This window comes from Macrotis lagotis, chromosome 8, assembly GCF_037893015.1.
Source record: "Macrotis lagotis isolate mMagLag1 chromosome 8, bilby.v1.9.chrom.fasta, whole genome shotgun sequence".
NCBI lineage: Eukaryota > Metazoa > Chordata > Mammalia > Peramelemorphia > Peramelidae > Macrotis > Macrotis lagotis.
In genome coordinates this window covers 177,240,911-177,263,767 of record NC_133665.1, presented here as the reverse complement: position 1 = coordinate 177,263,767, position 22,857 = coordinate 177,240,911, and the positions used below count along the sequence as shown (strand labels likewise).

The 22,857-nt window shown below is 38.3% G+C and overlaps 1 protein-coding gene across 11 annotated transcripts in view; it reads right to left on the bottom strand.

Annotated features, from left to right (window-relative positions):
- Nucleotides 1–22,857, bottom strand: part of DNAH12 (dynein axonemal heavy chain 12) — a 174,806-nt gene that overhangs the window by 133,209 nt on the left and 18,740 nt on the right. For all 11 annotated transcript variants that reach the window (XR_012471044.1, XM_074198897.1, XM_074198898.1 and 8 more), the window contains 7 exons: nt 20,409–20,604; nt 17,827–18,015; nt 15,611–15,767; nt 14,887–14,978; nt 11,854–12,032; nt 9,573–9,708; nt 3,671–3,796 (listed from right to left, as the gene is read on the bottom strand). Coding sequence is in view for 10 of the 11 variants with exons in the window: in XM_074198897.1 (XP_074054998.1) it covers nt 3,671–3,796; nt 9,573–9,708; nt 11,854–12,032; nt 14,887–14,978; nt 15,611–15,767; nt 17,827–18,015; nt 20,409–20,604 (1,075 nt within the window). In the remaining variant the exon portion in view is untranslated. The remainder of the gene's footprint in view (nt 1–3,670; nt 3,797–9,572; nt 9,709–11,853; nt 12,033–14,886; nt 14,979–15,610; nt 15,768–17,826; nt 18,016–20,408; nt 20,605–22,857) is intronic.

Below are 22,857 nucleotides of genomic sequence, written 5' to 3'. Positions count from 1 at the left end.
CAGAAAATGTACTTATATAAAAAAAAACTAGAAGAAATATCAGGAAAACATTCATGATTAATTATAAATCAGTTGTTAAGGACAAACTGTTTGCTTATTATATATAGGAAAACAGTAATAGTTAATCTTAAAGCTGTATCACTACTAAGGTAGTTAGGTGGTGCAGTGGATAAAGCACCAGCCCTGGAGTCAGGAGTACCTGGGTTCAAATCTGGTCTCAAACACTTAATAATTACCTAGCTGTGTGGCCTTGGGCAAGCCACTTAACCCCGTTTGCCTTGCAAAAACCTAAAAAAAATAAAAAAAATAAAAGAAAGATTGTGGCTGAGTTGTATGAGGAAGTGATTCTAAAAAATAAAATTGGGTAGGAAAAGGTAAAAGGGATATATAAAAACAAGATGGGGGTAGAGGGCTGGGTTGAAGAGGAAACAATGTGTATATATCTGGAAAGGTGTAGAAGTCCTCTGGACTTGTAGAGAGGTGAGAAAACTGGGGGTCAGGGTATAGAAGGGACTTTTAGAGAGGTTTGAAGATTGGAATTTGGGAGGGTAGAGGGAGAGGAGGGGAACAGGAATGGAGAGATGTGAGAATTAAGATTTGCTAGGGTAGGGCAAAGGGATTGGGGGGATTCGTGGAAGGGGAGAGAAGTGGGATTGGGAGGATGGGGGGAAGTATAAGGTAACAGGAATAGGATAAAAAGAGAAACTAAGAAAGAAAATAGAAAAAAATAAGATGGAGGGAAATTCAAAAACAGTATTTTAACTTTGAATGTTCTCATTGTGGTAGCAAAATACTGGAAATTATAGGCATCTCCATCAATTGTGGCATATATTTGTGATAGAATACTAGAAAGGCATGGAAACGAGGTCAATGAACTTCTGTGTAGTAGCTACCCTCCCAGCAAGGACTTGTAAATAAGATAAGCAATACCCAAAGACAACCCAGGAGTTGAAAGAACACAGGTCTAGTACTCCTAATCAAATCCCCTTCCTAATGAAGGAGACTCTACCCAAGACTGCTGGCTAGCATTGGAATCAGAAACCTGAGTCTTGCCTCAAGATAAGCCTCTATCAACAAAATAATAAATTCCTGCCGAGCCTGAAAGGATTAAGTCTTTGTGCTACAGAGGAGACAGAATAAAGGACCTGCTATTCCAAGTTGTACATGTAGATTTGCAATTTCATGTGCAATCCTTTTTATTGTACTAGGCTATGAAAATGCTTGTTTGGTTCCATAAACTAAAAATAGAATAAATTTATAATACCAAAAACATATGAAAAAGTAATACAAATAGGTGAAGATGAAAGACTATTCACTATGTTTTGAGTCAATTTTTTTTTTCGAATTGGAAGAGGAGTATATTTAGTTAATAAGATCCTTGGATTTTTATGAGATTCTCATTCACAGTTGAGTCAAACAAACTTGCTACACTAAGATTTTCATGGAGTTGGAAATCTATTCTATCCAATAAGAAGACAATCATTAATATTAAAGATGTATGGTCAGTTTTCAAAAAAAAGTTCCTCATTTTATAAAAAGAAAACCAAAGCCCAGGGAAGTGACTTGCTCGAGCTCACAAAGGGACTGAACAGTAACAGTTATCTTTAAAAGCAATTCCTCCATCTGCAAAAGTGAGCCCCTTCCCCAACTCCCACTCCATCTCCCTTACTACCCTTTTCCCTCTACCCCTCAAAAAAAAAAGGCACTGAAGCCTTCTGGGATCATCTAAAAACTTTTACAAGTAGTAATTAGAAGCCACAGGAAGATAAAAACAAACATGGAAAAGTCAAATATGAAGTTTCCAAAGAGCTATAGAGACTTTAAAGATTCCTTCTCTTTGCCTATTCTTCCCCAGCCCTCAGCCTGCCTTTTTTCCTGGGACTTCTTCCTAGCAGAAGAGGATCTCCAGATTTTCTCTGACCCTTGCACCTTTTTTAAAAAAAAAAAATTTTCCTCTTGTTTCTCCTGAAAATACTAAGTATGATTCATCTAAAAATATCTAACCAGCAGAGCTGTTGGTCACTGACCCATTCTTATTCAATAATTAAAACAAGGTTTGAATGGTCCCAAGTCACCCCAGCAGAATCAGAGGACACTTCCCAGACAGGCCAAGCTCTCTACAACTCTCAAAAAGCTGACTATTTCCACCCTTTTCTGTACAAGGCAGTGCTGGCTCCTTACTCTGTGGGAGCTATATATATTTATTTATTTATACATTTAGATTCACTGATTAGGCCAGTGGGGGGGGGGGGGGAGAAGTCATGTTTTTCCCTTCAGTTAAAGTATTACAAGTTTTCCAACTCTTCTAATCATTTGTCTGAGTTTGTAATTATCATAGGGGAAGATAACATTACATTTCTTACAACAGAAAGAAATCAGACTTTTTACCAGAAATATAATTTTGATTGCTTTTCTGTGTTTCATTTCAAAGTAGTTCCATACCCAAACCTGTGTACAGTATAACTGTATAGTTCTTTACTCATAACCATAGAGGCAAAGGGAGTGAAATCAACTAAATCAAAATAGCCAAGTATGGGTTGTTGCAAAAATTCTTCCTAGAACCATCAGCCCAATAACAATGATCTACCAGAAGTCAGCTAAAAAAGTTAAAAGGAGACTGAGTTTGGGTGCTTACAATTCAAGCCCCCTCACTGTCTATAGGCAATGCCCAAAAATGACCCAGGAGTTAAAAGAACACAGGTCTAGTACTTCTAACTAAATCCCCTTCTTAATAAAGAAGGCTCCAGCCAAGACTGCCGGATGGCATCGGAATTCGAAATCCAAAGTCAAGCCTTGCCTCTGACATATGGAGCCCAAAGACAGACCCTGGGCAAGTAACTTCACCTCTAAGATTCTAAGGTCCAGAGTAGATTACCATATGCATTGATAAGGAAATCTCCTCACTAAGAAATACCTGAAGTCAGCAAGAGTCATTTTCCTGAGTTCAAAACTGGCCTCAGACACTTACTAGCTGTGTGATGCTGAGCAAGTCACTTCACCCTATTTGCCTCAGTTTCCTCATCTATAAAATGGGAAAGGAAACAGCAAACCATCCCAGTATCTTTGCCAAAGAAAACCCAGATGGGGTCACAAAAAGTCAGACTTCATTGAAAATGACTCAACAACTCTTCTAGCTCTAAATCCTATGAGCCCTAAGTAAAATAAGAGAGGAAACAATTCAAAAATGCTTTAAAGGGAATAAAAGATCATCCAATCATAGATAAAATATGACCAACTTAGTACTTATTAAAAATGTAAAATTCAGACAAAAAATGTCTTTGGGTCATAAATTAACCTTAAAGATACAAACAATGTCAATTTCTATGTTTAAACACTTAGACTGAATATAGATATACCTATAGAAATATATGTATTTGCACATTTATATATAAAAATTTACAAAAGCATTGCAAAAGATGCAAAAAACATGTTCCCCACACTACTGTGAGGTGTTCTTGTTCCTGCTCTGCAGATGAGAAAAGTGGAGTCAAAGAGGTGAACTTGGGAGGAGATGCCTGCCCACCACAACCCAAGTGTTAGGTGCCAGCTGGCCACCGTATTTTAACTTTCCTTCAACACCATGACAAATTATTTTAAATGTTGACTGGCCAGCCAAGCCCCAAGAGGACCAGGAGGCTCCTGAAAGCAAAAATACCAGAAATATACTTACCTCATCATTTTCATTAAAGATTGGATTAATGTTCTTGGGCCATAGAAGAACATTAGCATTTAGCTCTAAATCCTCAGGGGGAAATATGAAAACATCCAAAAAGTAATTCATTCGACGCTGACATTCCTACAAAAGAAATGAGATTCTATTTTTGATCTGGTATAACACAGTAAACTTAAGACCTTGCTGGTTTTTTTAAATAGAAAAAGAATGCAGGATCCAACACTGACTAGTATTTTTTAAATGATTTTCAATCAAAGCATTTATTTTCTCTCCTACATGAGGGTGCCTTGTAATAAGTAGACAAATACTAATTAGTTTCTTTCCAAGTTTAGGCCTGAAGCAGTACGAGAGTTGAGAAACTGGAGTAGACTGATCTCAGGTGCTTCCCCTCTACCCACCCATCACAGAATATTAATGCCAGCTGGACCCTCTGTATCCTCTTTTTAAGATGAAGACCCTGAGGCCTAGAATGTCAAGAGAACCTGCCCATGGTCAAACCCATGGCCCTGACTCCAATCAACATGGCATCACAAGACCCAAGTTTCAATCTCAGCCCAGCTATGTGACCTTGGACAAGACACACCATATTTTGGGGCTTCAGTTTCCTCATATGTAAAAAGGTTGAGGTTGGGTAGAATTGGACAGCCCTAAATCTAGGATCTGGTGAGATGCCCTACAGATTCCTTGCTGCTCCCTGGGATCACCACCAGACTTCCCCTTTCCTATATATCAAACATAGGCCTCCCTACTGTCAGTCTTGTGGACCAATGTTCCTCTTCATCGCCTGGTTTAAGTGATGGGCAGGTGTGGCTTGGGGGCAATCTGTCTGAAACAGATTTGGTGGTTTCTACACACTAAAAGTTTAAGGCCAATGAGTGGTTGAAAGATCCTGTCATTGTGGCTGCACAGAGTGTGCCATGGCATTCCTCCCTTGCTCCTGGTCCCTACAGTCTAGGAAAAACCCTGATACGTTGGGAGGGGAAGGAAGTTAGAGGTTCTAAGACAATGAGAAAGCACATTTCTGACATGGGGGACAATCTGTGCAAGGCCTTGAGTCTAACAAATGGGCTCTTGGAGCCAGGGAGAGAAGATAGCAAGACCACCAACCCAAGGGGACCCTAGAAGAAGATGGAAGGACTTGGTAGACAGTCATCCCGAAGGGAAGGCAAGGGCTTTTTTTAATCCTATCTTTTGTCTTTTCTCCTAGAGAGTCAATGGAGATTGAGGAGGGAAGCCTGGTCAGGCTCCTGCCCAGCCACCTGAATTCTATGACCCATGTAAGTTCCCCGCTGGTCAGCCAGGGGTCTTTCCCTGACCCCTGCCAGTTTTTACATCTCTCCCTCTTGAAACTCTTTTGTTAATATAATTTGACTGGATCAAAACTTTCGAGAGACAGAACCCACAAAGGGACCCAGAGAGGCAGTTCTCCCACTCAAGGTAACCTGGAAAAGAGCAGAAAGGCTCTGTTCCCAGGGGTCAGAGGGGCGGCCTGCCAGAGGGGTGGCCCGCCAGAGCGAAAGAAACTCAGCCTCCCAGAGGCAGCCCCAGGGCACTGGGAGCCGCACCACAGGGGAGTCTCCTGAGCTGCACCCCAGGGAGCACTGGCACAAAGTGGGGGAGCAGCGAGGGACCTCTGCCAGAGCGAGCACATGGAGCCCAGCCCTCAGGACACACAGCCAACAGCTTGGTCTTTTGGCAGCCCATACCAGGAAACAGAAGCAGACAGAGCCAGTAAGCAGGAGCCCCCAGGGCATAAGCCCATTGAGCTGAGGGAGGGGAGTGAAGAGAGAGAGAGACTGTGGAGCTCTGTCCTCTGCCCCTGGAACAGGACTCTGGGGCTCTGACCACATTCAGATCCTGATCCCAGTCTAGGCCCCCCCACAGAACAGCAGGGTCCCCCCACTTCGGCCCCGTGGCAGAAGGGAGTGCTTATGGTCATTCACAGACCAGGAGAGAGGACAGAGCCTCACACACAGACCCTTGTGGGAGTGTCCCAAAAGCTCAAGAAGCACCCCCAAACCAGGCCCAGGCTGATAAAATGAGCAAGCAGAGAAATAAGAGGAAGACTATTGAGAAATATTTTGCAAATGAGCCCAAGAAGGATCAAAATATTCAGTCTGAAGATGAGGAAGCACAAGCTCCTGCATCTAAAGACTCCAAGAAAAACAGAAATGGGCTCAGGCTATGACAGAGCTCAAAAAAGACTTTGAAAATCAAATGAGGGAGTTGGAAGAAAAACTGGGAAAAGAAAGGAGAGAGATGCAGGAAAAACATGAAAATGAAGTCAGCAGCTTAGTCAAGGAAATCCAAAAAAAAAAATGCTGAAGAAAATAGCATGCTAAAAACCAGCTTAGATCAAATGGATAAAACAGTTCAAAAAGTTATTGAGGAGAAGAATGCTTTAAAAAGCAAAATTGGCCAGATGGAAAAAGACATAAGAAAACTCTCTGAGGAGAACAAATCCTTCAGACAAAGAATAGAATTCAGGGAGATTGATGAATTTACCAGAAATCAGGAATCAATACTTCAAAACAAAAAAACATGAAAAATTAGAAGAACATGTGAAATATCTCATTGAAAAAACAACTGATATGGAAAACAGACTTAGGAAAGATAATTTTAAAATTATTGGAATACCTGAAAGGCATGATCAGGAAAAGAGCCTTGACATCATTTTCAAAGAATTACTACAGGAAAATTGCCCTGATATTCTAGAAGCAGAGGGCAAAATAGAAATGGAGAGAATCCACCGATCCCCCAGAGAAAGAGATCCCAAAATACCAACCCCTAGGAATATTATAGCCAAGTTCCAGAGCTCCCAAGTCAAAGAGAAAATATTACAAGCAGCCAGAAGGACACAGTTCAAATATCGTGGAGCTGCAGTCAGGATCACACAGGACTTAGCAGCAACTACATTGGAAGCTCGTAGGGCTTGGAATACAATATACCAGAAGGCAAAAGAGCTTAGAGTGCAGCCAAGAATGAACTACCCAGCAAGTCTGAATGTCCTCTTCCAGGGAAAAAGATGGACTTTCAATGAACCAGGGGAATTTCAAAGGTTCCTTTTGGAATGGCCAGAGCTGAACAGAAAGTTTGATCTTCAGATACAGGACTCAGGTGAAGCATGGAGATTGGAGGAGGGGGGGAAATATGAGGGACTTAATGAGGATGAACTGCATGTATAGAAAAATGATACTGATAATATTCATATGAACCTTCTCAGTTAATAGAGCAGGTAGAGGGAGCTTTTATAGTTGAAGCACAGGAGAAAGCTGAATTCGAAGATAAAATATGGTGTAAAAATGGAGTCAATAGAAAAAAAGGGAAATGGAATGGGAGAAAGAAAAAGGAGAGGGGGAATAGTCCAAGATATTTCACATAATAAGATTTTTTTTATTACAATGAGCTATTGCAATGATATGGAAGGGGGGAGGCAAGGGGGAATGAAGGAACCTTTGCTCTCATCAGAGATGGCTAGGAGAGGAAACAGCAAATATACTCAATGGGGTATAGACAACTGGAGTAAGAAGGAGGGGGGAGCAGGGGGAAGGGGTGGGGATGTGAATAAAGGAGGAGAGGATGGACCATGGGGGTACAGCGGTCAGATATAACACATTTTCTTTTTTACTTCTTGCAAGGGGCTGGGATTGGATGGCCTGCCCAGGACCATAGGGCCAGGTGGATTCTGGGCCTAAGGGGTGGTATGGGGGCTCAGGGCTTCTTGGCCCCAGGACCAGGGATCTGTCTGCTGCGCCACTCAGCGACCCTACAGCAGAGTCAGAGTGAAAGGAGTGAGAAAATAGAGTACATGGTAGTGGAGAAATAAGAAAGGAGGGAGCTGCGATCAGCAATGGCAACGTTGGAAAAATATGGAAGTAACTTTTGTGATGGACTTACCATAAAGAATGCAATCCACCCACGACAGAGTTTTTGGTGTCGGAACAAAGACTGAAGCACATTTTTTGTTATTATTATTTAGGGGAGGGTGCAGGGCAAGTGGAGCTGGGTGGCCTGCCTGGGGCCACATAGCAGGGTGATCTTTGGGTGTCTGGGGCCAGATTTGAACCCAGGTGCTCCTGGCTCAAGGGCCAATGCTCTGTCTGCCACCCAGCCACCCCTACTATTATTACTATTTTATTTTATTTTGTTTTTTTTTTTCTTTTTGGTTTTTGCAGGGCAGTGGGGATCGGATGGCTTGCATGTCACATGGCTGGGTGATTGTTGGGTTTACGAGGCTGGATGTGGACTCGGGTGCTCGTGGCTCCAGGGCTGGTGCTTCGTCCATTGCGTCACCTGGCCATACCTACAATTATTGCTATTATTTTTTTTATTTTAATTTTTTCTCTCCCCTTTATTTTTTTCGCCCAAGCAAGTCTATCTATATTCATGGGGGAGGAGGGGTATTTTGTTTACTTGTAAACAAGAATATTTTATTAATGTAAAAAAAATTTGTACAAAATGACAATAAAAAATAAATTAAAAAATATATATATAATTTGACTGGATAATTGTTATTTACTTGTGAACAAACAGTCTCTTTCCACTAGGCTGTGAGGTCCTTAGTGGGCTAGAAATAGCTTCTCACTTTTATTTTTGTCCTGTGAATGTCCTGAATATAGCAGGCACTTAATAAATACCTACTAAATTGAATTGCTCCTTAAAAATTAGTTTCACTGGCCTGGCAGTGGACAGAGCATTGGGCCTGGACTCAAGAAGATCTGAGTTCAAATCTAGCTTCAGACACTGAAGAGCTCTGGAACTCCAGGCAAGTTATTTGACCTCTGCCTGCCTCAGTTTCCTCAACTGGAAAATGGGAATAATAGTATCTACTTCCCAGGAGTGCTATGAGGATCAAATAAGATCATATGCACAGCATCTGGGGTATACACTATTATTATTGGGTGATAGGTGAGCTTTTGCCTTAGCTTGCTAGTACCTCCTCACCCAGGTACTACTTTCCAACCATCTCCAGAAACTTGAACTCTCTACCCCTGCATCCTCAGTTCCAAAATGTGAGGTTTCATCTTCTTTTGCAGGGGACCCCATCTCCACAGCCTTCTTGGATATCTCCTCACCCTCAACTCTCTTCCCACCTTCCCCTCTCCCTACTTTCCAGCTCCCCTTTTAAGGGATTGGCTTTGCCAATTAAAATGTAAACTCCTTGAGGGCAAGAATTGTCTTATTTGCTTGTATTTGTTTCTCTAGCTCTTAGTACTATATCTAGAACATATTAAAAGCTTCATCAAGACTTTAGAACCTATTTTTCTAGGAGACACTTCAAATCTTATGGATCAATCAATTGAAATGAATTAGAGGAAGGTCTTTTAAACCAACTCATTTGATAGTCTAGAGATTTCCCTCTTGAGTTGGGCAATGGTTACTATTTTGGTTGGTGTTGTGAAGAACAACCAAAAGCATCCCAAGGAAAAGAAAAGTGATGGAGGGTTTCTTGGTGGTGGCTACAACCCTAGTATCACAAATAATCAAAATTGTACTGAATTTACTGCATGACCTCAATGATGTTTAACTCAACCAATCAATCAGCAAACTTTAGGAAGTGCCTTCTGTGGCCTAGGAATAATGTTAGGTGTTACAGATATAAAGCATTCTCTGACTGAAAAAGCTTATAGTCTATAGGAGTAAGCAAGTAAAAATATAAGTAGATATAAAACACATATAAATACAAGATAATATGGAAACTCATGGAAGCACTAACAACTTGTAGGTTGAGGGGTTGGAGGAACCAGGAAAGGTCTCATACAGGAGCTGAGTTTGCAAGTAGAGAAAAACTGAAGATTTGGGTCTTTTGCAACAAATGCAAAAATATTATGAAAGACAAAAAAAAAATTCTTACTGTATAAATAACACACCTGAAAAAAAATGACAACAACCATTGTACCTGGATTCTTGCCACCAGTTCCTGGACACCTTTAGTGCGGGCATTTTCCACATAGCTTATCAGTTCCATCATTTCTTCTGTTGTGTCAGGAATTTTCAGTGCATACTCTTTAATCGTTTCAAATTCAGTGCAAATGCTGTAAATGAAATTCAGTTTCAATATTTTCCTGCCAATCTATTTTGTACTAAATCCAACAACTGTGAATTATGAGAACCATGATAATTTAGAAGATAATCACTTGGTTTCTAACACAAGTTAAACTTTCTTCAAAGAGAATGGTCTATAACCTAGTATTTATTTGAAATAAGTAAAGGCCACGTCATGCCTTTTTTTTTTTTTTGGCAAGGCAATGGGGTTAAGTGACTAGCCCAAGGTCACACAACTAGGTAATTATTAAGTGTCTGAGGTCGGATTTGAACTCAGGTCTTCCTGGCCGGTGCTCCATCCACTGCACCACCTAGCTGCCCCTATGCCCTGCCTTTTATGAACCATTCAACATAGGACATGAGTTATTTTTTTACAGGAACATTGATGGGTTCACGCCAATCTATTAAGTCTTTTCTTGCAGAGTGCCCCTAATGATCAATGGCTTGCCATTTTCAAAATGGTTGGTCAGGGCTAAATGAGAGTCTACTCTCCATCTCAACTTTATCAACCAGAGAGGCAATAAGTCATAGCTCATTAATAACTACACTGAGGCCAAGAAGTACTCAGAAAAGGGAACTCTGAGAATCTTCAAAATGTAAAGCACCATTTTCTTAAATATAAATGGCAGTAATGTGCCATAAACTTAGAACACAGATAACTAAAGGTACATTTCCTACTTTCTATATACAATGAGACACACACACACACAACACATCTCTCTCTCTCTCTCTCTCTCTCTCTCTCTCTCTCTCTCTCTCTCTCTCTCTCTCTCTCCCCCTGATTGGAACTCTGTTCCAAGAACAAAAAGAATTCTAAAATTCTTGGGGCATTTTCCTACTTTCTCAAATCATATCTTTTTCTTCCCTTCTAAAACCAAATCTAAGAAACACAAATATTTTCAAAGAAAGGAAGTAGTATAGGATTAACGTGAAATGCACTAACTGGGTGCTTTTCTATCTTCTCAGTGAGGCTTTCTCATTTTGCATAAAAGACCCAGAATTTCCAATATATCTTAGGCTCCCCTCATCCAGTTAACACAGATACTCATTCCATCAAACAAGGATCTAGTTGGGGATTGGGAGGCGGGAGGCGGGAGGCCAGATCTGAGATTTCATTAGTATAGTGAACTTCCAACAAGGAAACTCCCTATAGAGACATGGATCAAAACCTTCTCTGCAATTTACATCCATAGAAAGTTGCCTGGAGAACAGAGAAGCGAAGCAAAGCGATGTCTCAGGAAAAAACAAGAAGCCAGGTTTTTGTGATTCTGCCAACTCTCTTGGCACATCATTAGTGTCCATCTGCATGCTACTATTATCATTGCAAGTTGCTCCAGAGCGAGGACTTCATGTGTTCTTGAAGGTCAAGGGAATTTATAGCAAGTTAACTATCATGGTTCCCAAAGAAATTAGGAGTGAAAGATGACCCAGATTTGCAAAGGACCTAACAAAAGAAATTACTAAAGACATAATAGAAAAAGATACAAGTAGGCCTAAAGAAAAATGAGTCTCAAATGACTGACGCAGTCCTGTCTGTTTAAGATGCTAATAAATTAACCCCAACTACAATAAGATACCATCTCAGCAAAGAGTGGCAAACAAAGATTTATTCAAATGGTGTTAATATATAGAATGATCTAAAAAAGCCTCCAAGATCTAAAATTAACCAGAGTATCATTTGGGCTCCTCTAGTGAGTCGAAACAAGGGTCTGACTGTAGACCAAAGCATACTATATTCACTTTTTAAAACTTGTTTTTTTCTCTCATGTTGTTTTTCTTCCCTTTAGCTCTGATTCTTCTTTCACAACATGACTAATATGGAAATATGTTAAATATGATTGCATATGGGATGAGTATATCAGATTATGGGGAGGGAGAAGGAAGGTGGAAAAATGTGGAACACAAAATCTTACAAAAAGATGAATGTTGAAAATTATCTTTGCATGTAATTGGGAAAAAAAGAAAGTAGTATCATTTGGTTCCCCCCCTTTCTTTGTTATGTGTCTGTGCAATGCCCAACATACTGAATAGATACTTAATGTATTGACACTAGCTAGAATCATCCAAGAATTAACAAGAACCAAAGAATTGCTTCATTCCTAAAAATTCAATATTGGGAAAACCATTCTACTCACCTTTCATTCTCACTTCTGTGTTTTGAAGCTAAGTCATTCAAAAGCAAATTTGAATAGCCTTTTACTTTATTCACCAGTCCCTCCTTCAAATCATCACAGTCCAAACGTACCATGGGGAAATGAGCTAACTGTGGCAGCATCATGATTTCTTTAGCAAGGTATGAAAATTCTTCTATACGCTTAAAGATTAAATAAAAGACAATGGATATGAACAAGCAGTTTCAGATGAAGTTAAAGCTCTCTATAGTCATGTGTTCTGTCATTCCTAATTAGAGAAATGCAAATTTAAAAAACTCTGCGGTACCACCTCACACCTATCAGATTGGATAAGATGACAAAAAAAAGGAAAATGATTGGTGTTGGAGAGAATGTGGGAAATCCGAGACACTAACACACTGTTGGTGGTGTTATGAACTGATCCAACCATTCTAGAGAGCAATTTGGAACTATACTCAACAGTCTATAAAATTGTGCTACTCTTTGATCCTGCAATACCACCACCACGTCTGTATCTCAAGGAGAATTTAAAAAGGAGAAAAGACCCACATGTACAAAAAAATATTTCAAGCAATACTTTTTATAGTGGCAAAGAATTGGAAATTGATAGGATGCCCATCAATTGGAAAATGTTTGAACCATTATGGTATATGATGTAATGGAGTACCATTGATCTGAAAGAAACCATGAGTGAATGAACTTCAGAAAAAAAGGAACTATGGCACAGGATGGATTGTAGCCATCACAAGCACAGGAGGAATGCCCATTCCCCATTGTAGCCATGGTACCATGTTGACCATCTGGTATGTTCTTCCCAAGTCATTTAGCATATTCTCTCCTTGTATCTTGTGAACAGGAGGAGACAAGAGCTTGATTAGGCTGGGCAACTTGAGCTCACTTTGCCAGATAACCTCACATACCCATCACCCATGAGGTTAACAGCAGCCTTTGTGATCGTCCAGCCTAGACACAGGTTTTCTGAAGGAATAAGTCATGTAGGGAGAAAGTCCCACTGTCAGAAATCATTATGCAAAACTGAAAGGAATATTTGGTAGCCACCCTAGAGGATGGATGGCCACCAATGCAATGAGGCTCCAGCTTCAAGGTTGTTCACTAATGTGTTAACTACATTGTGGAATGTGATCAGTATCCGATGGTGTTGGGTCAGGAGGAGCATACAAAAGAATCTTATCTAAGAGCTGGGAACCCACCAATGACTGCCCAGACAGACAGGTAGAGTTGGACTTGAACACTAGGCCCTCCAACTCCAAATCCAACAGCTTTCCATCACAAGTTGCCTCTCAGAAATCTCCATTTTCCCTTTCTGAGAGCCAGTATGAAGCCTCTACATTCTAGGTCTGCCATTTTGTGGTTTGCTTGGGTTTTTTTCTTTTAAAAGCTTGGCTCAAAGAAAGGAACTATGGGTAGTTTAGATATTACAGTCCCAAAAAACCTCTAGAAAAGCTCATTCCTCTAGATATAATTCTGAAAGGTTTATGTAACCTACTGGCACAACTTCAAATCATCTCTAATGTTTTACCTTTTACTCTGAATATTCAGGAGTTACCCACAGAGCTGCTAAAACACAGGATTCGGTTCTCAGTGTTTCCATTTATTTTGTGTATAATTGTTTTTATTCTATCTTTTAAAATTAATTTTTAAACTAACAATGTTTTTAAATGCATAAAAACCATAAAAGATTTCAAAAACTAGCTAAATTGAAATACAAATATTAAAAAAATGGTTTTTAGGCTCACAAACCCAAGATACATAACCTTGGATTTAGATGAAGATCTCTAGAATCCTTGAAGGTTTATAGGAGAAGATGAACCAGATTCATAGTTGACAGGAAGGTGTGGATGATCTGACCCATTTTTGCCTATGATTTAATCTTCATGTTTTCAGTACATATTATAATATACATTTTTGTACATGACCAAGGTGGGAATTTGTTATAGAGGGGCTTTTTAAAATCTTTTTATCTTTCTCAGAGTAAGTAGGAATGTGGGAACAAGATTTCAATAATACTCCATTACATTCTCAAACTACAGTTTATTCAGCCAATACCTAATTGATGGGCACCTTTAGAGTGTCCAATTCTAAATTTCCTTTTGTGTGCAATTGTATAGAGCCATTTATCTCCATTACCAATTATGACTTATGCTCCCAAGGTAAAAATGATATCACTCATGAAATGCATTATTAGAAAGGAAGCTAGGATGATTTGCTATCTGTACCATTGATAAGATTGGAGAATAAATAAAATATTAAAGCACCTATGAATTTTCTAAAAATGGACCAAAGAATCAGATTTGGAGCAGGAATGTTCCTTAGAAGTACAACTTTCATTTTATAGATGGAGAAACTAAGGCACAGAGAGGCAACTAAGTGTCCCAGCAGAAAGAATACTTGGCTCAGAGTGAAGAACTAAATTCTTCTTTAAGAACTTTAAGATACTTATTAGTTGTGTAAACACTGGACCAGTCACTTAACTCCTTTCAACCTCATCTGCAAAATGGGCAAAATAATAACAGCACCCAAGTCCCAGGGCTGTTGTGAGGATCAGAGAAGGTAATATTTGTAAAGTATTTTCTTCGCTTTAAATTGCCATAGAATGTCAGCTATTATGAAGTGATTTGCCAAATAAGTCAATCCATGTTGCCACATTTTTATTTATTTTATAATTTTTTTTAGTTTTTGCAAGGCAATGGGGTAAAGTGATTTGCCCAAGATCACACAGCTAGGTAATTATTAAGTCTTTGAGACTGGATTTGAACCCAGATACTCCTGACTCCAGGGCCAGTGCTTTATCCACTGCACCACCGAGCCGCCCCTATCCACTGCGCCACCCAGCCACCCCAGTTGCCACATTTTTTAGAGAAAAAAATACATCCCAAATTTTATAATTAAGAATCTCACACTTAATAATTGCCTAATTGTATCTCCTTGGACAAGTCACTTAACCCTATTGCCTTAAATCATTAAAAAAAAAAAGAATCTCAGATTTCACATATAAAGAAGAGAATTAAAACTTACCTCTGTGTACTCATCAAAAGTGTGATCCTCTGCCAGAAATTTTTTTATTTGTTCAGTTGCAGTTCCATCAATAAGCCAACTATATTTTTCAACTGAAAATTAATCATCAAATTACAATTACATCAAAATTTTTAAAATTTCCATGAATTTAGTGTTGTCAGCACTAATTGGAGAATGGATACTCTGCTGCTTTCAATAATCTGGGTAATTAAGGTTTTTATAATAGACCCTCCAGTTTATAATACAACAGTTTTCCATAAAAAGCCACGAGGTCCTTGGTCACCTTCCAGTGTCCAAAGGCCATCTTTTGGCTCTAGAAGCCTCAGGATTTATGGAAGAGTTGGGGTTTGGGAGATGAGGAAAGTTATCTCCACTTTAAAGTCTCACAGCTCCCTTAGGAAGGGGCTCCCTCCTAGAGAAGGGGGACCACCATGCAGGGTTCAGGACCCCAGGGCTCAGTCCAGGGTCTTTCTTGTGAGATCTCAGAGAAATCACTTTAGTTCTCTGGGTCTAAATGTCCTAGATCTGGACAATTCTGGTACCAGACAAGAATATCTCAAAGGCCATTCCCAATTCCATTCCATCACTTAATGACTCACATCTCCTGAGTAACAAGTAACCAGACAATGGTGTCAAAACTCCAGTCCAAAAACACTATTGTTTGGTTATTTTTGTTATTGATGTTTTAAGCTGAAGGGTTGGGGTCCAACCCAGAGCCACATACCGTATTCATTAAAGTGTTTCTTAGGTCCTTCTAAGTTCAGATTCACTTCTTCCCTCAGAGAATTCAAGGCCCATTCCACAACGTGGTCAGGAAGTTCTGTGCTCAGGTTTACCAAGGTGGGAGCACTGCCCAGCCAAGAGGGGACAGTCTGAACATTCTAAGAAATTCAAAGAAGCGGCCAGGTTAGCAATAAACAGCCATCAAAATGATAATACTCATCTGTTTAGGGAAAGAGTGCAGAATGGTGACTTCAGTTCCCAGTGGGGATCTCCCTCTACCAAAGCAGATGGCACCTCAGTTCAATTTATAACCTTAGATATATATGTATAGAGATAGAGATAGAGATAGAGATAGAGAGATAGAGATAGATAGAGAGATATGGATATGGATAGATATATAGAGATATATAGAGATAGATATAGAAATATAGATAGATATATAGATATGGATATAGCTACAGCTATCTATCCAGTGAGGTCTACATATCCACATACCTATATATCTGTGTCTATCTGCAGGCATGTAACTATGCATGTATACTGATGATATTTTTTGAGTATTGTCTCTTGTCAACCCCTAGGAAGATCTGGGGCCCCTCCCTGCTGGGCATCTGACTACTCCCAAGAAGACCCCCAGAAGTTTCTAACAACCAATTCCTCAATAGTACCCAACTCTCTTTTGGCAATTCATTATGTCCTCTGTCGATAGACTGTACTCCCACCTGCAGTTCCCCCCCCCCAACTCTGCTCTATACGAATCCCTTTTCTCCCCAGTACCCCGGGCATTCCTGTGTCTGAGTAAGGCAGCAACCTGTCCCAAACTGTCCCAAAATGCCTTACCTCATCTACTGAGTTGGTTTGAGGTTGTGCTTTGTTCCCAGGTTAATAACTTTTTTCCATAAGCCCTGTGGTTGGTTATTTTACAAATTTGCAATGCAGAGGTTTTTAAGAGGTGATCTGCCTCATAACTGTAGAACTGACTATGTATCTATATATATATATATATATATATATACATATTTACATATCTATATCTATAATAGAATCATATAGTCAATATGCATCAGAAGTGAAAGTCTCCTATGCATGCATATATGTAATAAATGAATTGAAAGGTTATCATTTATATGGTGCTTTAAAGTTTATATTTATTCACTTGACATCCTAGGAGGTAAAGGTTTCTGTTCTCCTTATTTTACAAATGAGGATACTAAGACATAAAAGTTAAATGACTTGCCCAGGGTCACACAGCTAGTAATTATCTGAGACCATATTCAAACTCCGATCTTCATAAATCTGTATTTCACACTCTAACCATACATGTATCTACATGTATTTACATACATACATTAAATATATGAAATTGAATGATATGTGCCATTTCATATATGTCTCTATGCTGATATATATGTATATATTTCCTATTTTGCCCATTCTTTTAAGATTTTAACTAAAAGAAGGAGGATTCAATTTTTTTTAATGGTTTCAGATTTTGCAGAATTACTAATAGAGAGGAGTAGATGGTATTCAGGAAGGTTGACTGGATCAGAATAATGAAATTGTTTTAAATAACAGTGATGTAAAAATAAGACATCAATAAAGTCTTCATTTTTATTGGATTGCAATATTTTTTCTCATATTTATACTAACTCCCTCCACAAAGTTTTATTCTAAAACCTCACTGCCATGAGGAGGAGACTCGGAGATTTAGAAGGCTACATTGGAAGGCTCTGGAACATTCCATTGCATTTCAAGTTCTTTGAGTTCCTTTTTGACTTTCTCTACAACACTAATGCTTAACACTATTTAACACTATTGTTGTTTTTTATATATAGTTATGTATGTGTGTTTACATTTTTATATATATATATATATATATAAGTATATACGTAAGTATATACATAAATATACATATAGAGAGATATAGATATATAGATATATAGGTATATTGGTCCTTTACTTAATCTATGTTGGCTTATTTTAACATTCACAGTATGGCTCTGCTAACAGATCAACCAACTTTCTAAAGTATAGGTTAGCTAAGTATGGAAAAGTTCATCTCCAATGGCTAGCCATTTTGTAATGAGTATAGAAACATGTATAGGAAGGAAAACCATTGTGAGACTACAACTCTAAGTGGCTCTAGATCCATATTAATAATGGCCCAAACTTCTGAAAGTTATTATTTCAACTCCAAGGATAAAGAAGTCGCCCCACCTGCAGAGTTTCTCCAATTCGATCCACCACACCTCCCACAACTTCTTGCAGATCTTGAAAAGTCGGGTAAAAGTCCATTCTTTCATCATCAAATGTCAATTCCATCTTGAATATTGGCAGATATCTTTTGTCATCAGGATTAAAGAGATATACAAATCCTTCCACCGTTCTCTGTAACAGATCTCTCAGCTGGATCATAACACAAGTGGATCTTATTACTTTAATAAATGCAAACTTTACCTTTGCTTTTTATACAATTTTTAAGAACAAAATTCAGTTTATCTTATTTGGTCCTTACTTTACGATGCCTTTGACCAGTTAGCTCATTCTGCTCATTATTCTCTATATTATTATTATTATTATTATTCAGCTCATTATACTTAATATTTCAACTGTTTTTCTTCTTCACTCACTGATTTCTGCCCTAACTGGCCATGGCAAAGGAATGGTATCTTTCTCTAGCAGCTTCTTGTTTTAAAGTCCAAAGGCAGATATGATTTTTCCACAATGAATATATTATATAGGCCACCTCCCTCTCCCCAAATACAAAGCAAAAGAACAGGATGCTACTTCCCATGCATCTTTGAGCAGCTCCCACCTGTGAACTTATTCTCTCCCTTATTGAACATCGTGACCTTTGAGAGTGAGAGTAAGTGAGGGTTGGGAGCCCAAAGAAAAGATGACCATATTTCAGGAGGAATAGAGACCACCATTGTCATTCATGGATGTTTCCAGGTCTACTTTGGGTTGACCCCAAGCACTAGAAAAATTCTACTGATATAATTCCTGAGCCCAAAAAGCTAGACTACCAAGACTCATGGGTAAACTGAAAATTGGCTAGAATGGCTTATCTTTAATAGGGGAAATCTATTAAAACAAACAAAAATTCAGATTTACTAAATTCAAATATTTGAGGTACTTCTGTGACTGCCCTCCATTTGCAATTTAATAAAATATTTTTAAATTTTTTTAAATTAAAAAAAATTAATAAAAAAAGAAAAATTTAAAAATATTAAGAAAAAACAGAAGCCTCTAACTTCAAACTTACTCAAGCAGCTTTTGTAACAGATTTAAGCCAATTCTCACCCCTCCAACTCTCCCAAATTTCAAAAATTGGGCTTCTTAACATAAGACCCATGGACTTATAGGGTTAGGAGAGTCTCAATTTTTTTTTATTTTAATAAAGCTATTGTTTAGTCATTTTCAGTCATGTCTAACTCTTCATGGCCTCAGTTGGGGTTTTCTTGGCAAAGATACTGGAGTAGTTTGTCATTTCCTTCTCCAACTTATTTTACAGAAGAGGAAACTGAGACAAACAAGGTTAAGTTACTTGCCCAGAATCACACAGCTAGGAAAGCTTCTGAGGCCAAATTTGAACTCAGTCTTTCTGACTCTAGGTCCATCACTCTATCTACTCACTGCCTCTTGTATTTCAACATAATTTGGTAGCTATTTCCTTTTACATATTTTAAAACGTAATTCTGAGAAAGGATCTTTAAACTTCTGCAGACTGACACAAGGGTCACTGAGGGAAGAAAGAAAAAAGTTAAGAATTTCTAATCTAGAAACCCTCAACACTCCAGTCAAACTGGACTAGTTAAGTCTTTGTCCTACAAATGCCCTGACCTTTGTTGGCTCCCACTATTCCCTACTCTACCTTTCAGCCTAATGAATTTCTACCCACCCTTTGAGGCCCAGCTTAAAATTACTTCTGCCAGGGAAGCTTCCCTTACTCTTCCCAGAGTAGAAACAACTTTCCACCCATGGTATTCCATTTTACAACTCCCTAACACACTTGCTTTTGATATTGGGTATCCTGGTGGGGGACCTCCTAGACAATAAATCCATGAAGGCTGAGGCTATGGGTAAACTGAACATGGTAGCTCTCTCCCACCCAATCTCTAGAACAATGATTCTGCATAAATTAGACCCTAAAGAAATGTATGCTCAGGAGCAGCTAGGTGGTGCAGTGGATAGAGCACAAGCCTTGGAGTCAGGAGTACCTGAGTTCAAATATGGTCTCAGACACGTAATAATTACCTAGCTGTGTGGCCTTGGGCAAGCCACTTAACCCCATTTGCCTTGCTAAAACCTAAATATATATATATATATATATATATATATATATATACATATATATACATGTATATATATACACACACATATATATATGTATATACATATATATGCTCAATGAACAAATAAAAAATGAATGGGGGGGGCGGCTAGGTGGCACAGTGGATAAAGTACCAGCCCTGGAGTCAGGAGTACCTGGGTTCAAATCCGGTCTCAGACACTTAATAATTACCTAGCTGTGTGACCTTGGGCAAGCCACTTAACCCCATTTGCCTTGCAAAATACCTTAAAAAAATAAATGGACCTCTCCCAAAGCCAATAATAATATATTACATTTTCTGTAGAGCTTGAAGGTTTAAAAAGCATTTTCACCACCAGTTAACCCAAGAATTGTGATTTTCCATTTCACAGATGAGGAATACAAGGACTCAAGAGTTTAAATGAGCTTTTATCCAGACTCCACATTGAGTAATATTTTAAACCCCCCAAAAGAGAGATATATTCACCTGATTTGACAATAGCGTGGACACACAGTTATAGAAAGAATCCAGTTTTTCTGGTTTAATGTCATCAAGTGCTTCTTTCTTAGTGAAGAGATTGATCACCTTGGGATACCAAGTATTCATTAATTTCTCCTCCGTTTTTCTGGCATGGATAGACACATCATTTCTCAAACTTTCACAATCCATGGGACCTTTAGCTCTAATTGCAAAGAAAAGGAAAGAAATCAAACACCACAGCAAAGTTAAGATCAAATATAACTGATAAAACAGTTTTGAAAAACAGATTTTAATTTTCCAATGAGTGAACCAAACTAATTCAGGAGAAAAATCCTATAACCTCAAGTTACAAAAATGATGGATAAAAGGCAATGTCAATAAAAATGAAAAGCTAAAGATGATGGGATCAAAAAATGAATGAATTGAAATTGAAATAGATAAAGGAGGTCTACCAAATTTCTTCTATGACACTAATATGATGCTGATACCTACACCAGGAAGAGTCAAAACAGAAAAAGAAAACTATAGACCAATTTCCCTAATGATATTTGCTCATGAGATATGAGCAAAATGATTATAGCACGTTGTCTCTAGGATAATACAGCATGATCAGGTAGGATTTATACCAGATTGGTTCAGTTAGTGGACTGGTAATTTGTTCAATTGGTAGATTGGTAGATTGGTTCAATATTTAAAAAATTATCAGCATCACTGACCATATCAATAACAAAACTACCAGAAATCATGTGATTATTTCAATAGATGCTGAAAAAGCTATTGACAAAATATAGCACCCATTCCTATTAAAAACAGTAGAGAGAGAGAGGGGGCAGCTAGGTGGTGTAGTGGATAAAGCACTGGCCCTGGAGTCAGGAGTACCTGGGTTCAAATCCGGTCTCAGACACTTACTAAGTACCTAGCTGTGTGGCCTTGGGCAAGCCACTTAACCCTGTTTGCCTTACAAAAACCTAAAAAAAAAAAAAAAAAGTAGCTATAGACAACATAAAATACTTAGGAATCTACCTGCTGAGACAAAGTCAGAAACTATATGAAAACAACTACAAAACACTTTTCACATAAATAAAATAAGATCTAAATAACTAGACAAATATTAATTGTTCACAGGTAGGTCAAGTTAATATAATAAAAATGATAATTCTACCTGAATTAAATTACTAATTCAGTGTCATACCAAGATACCAAAACATTTTATTGAGCTAGAAAAATAGTAAAACAATTCAAACGGAGGAACAAAAAGTCAAGAATATCAAGGAAATTAATCAAAAAAATTACAAAGGAAGGTGGCCTAACTGTATGATCAAAAATTATATTACAAAGCATCAATCATCAAAACTGCTTGGTACTGACTGAGAAATAGAGTGATGGATCAATGGAATCGATTAGGTGCAAAAGAAAGCAGGAAATGATTAAAGTAATCTAAAGTAATCTATTCTTTGATAAATTCAAAGACTTCAGGTTCTGAAATAAGAACTTACTATTTTACAAAAACTACTGGAAAAACTGGAAAATAGTATCACAGACTAATACCTCACACCCTATGCAAAGATAAGGTTGAAATAGGTACAGGATTGAGACATAAAAGGTGATACCGTAAGCTAGTTGGAAAGGGAAGGAGTTTATGCCCAAAGATAGGGAACATTTTTAAATGAAAAGTGGATAATTTTGATTACATGATATTAAAAAATTTTGTACAAGGGACGGCTAGGTGGCATAGTGGATAAAGCATCGGCCCTGGAGTCAGGAGTACCTGGGTTCAAATCCGGCCTCAGACACTTAATAATGACCTAGCTGTGTGGCCTTGGGCAAGCCACTTAACCCCATTTGCCTTACGAAAACCTAAAAAAAACAAAAACAAAAAATTTTGTACAAATAAAACCTGGGCAACAACCAAGATTACAAGGAAGGCAGTAAGTTGGGAAAACAATTTTCACAGCTAGTGTTTCTGATTTAAAAAAACTCATTTCCAAAATAATAGAGAACCAAGTCAAATTGATAAGAATACAAGTCATACTCAATTGATAAATGGTCACAGAATATGAACAAGTAAGCTCTCAGATGAAGAAATTAAAACTATCTAAGGTAATATGAAAAAATGCTCTAAATCATTACTGATTAGAGAAATGCAAATTAAAACAGCTCTGAAGCACTATCTCACACTTGGCCAATATTGACAAAAAAAAAAAAGAAAATAATCAATGTGGGAAGGGATAATGTTGGTGGAGTTATGAGTTGATCCAACCATTCTGGAGAGCAATTTGGAATTAAGCCCAAAGGGCAATAAAACAATGCATACCTTTTGATCTAGTTATACTGATACTAGGTCTATATCTCAAAGAGATCACAAAAAAGGGTAAAAAACCTACATGTACAAAAATATTTATAGCAGCTCTCTTCATAGTGGCAAAGAATTGGAAATTGAGAGGATGCTCATCAA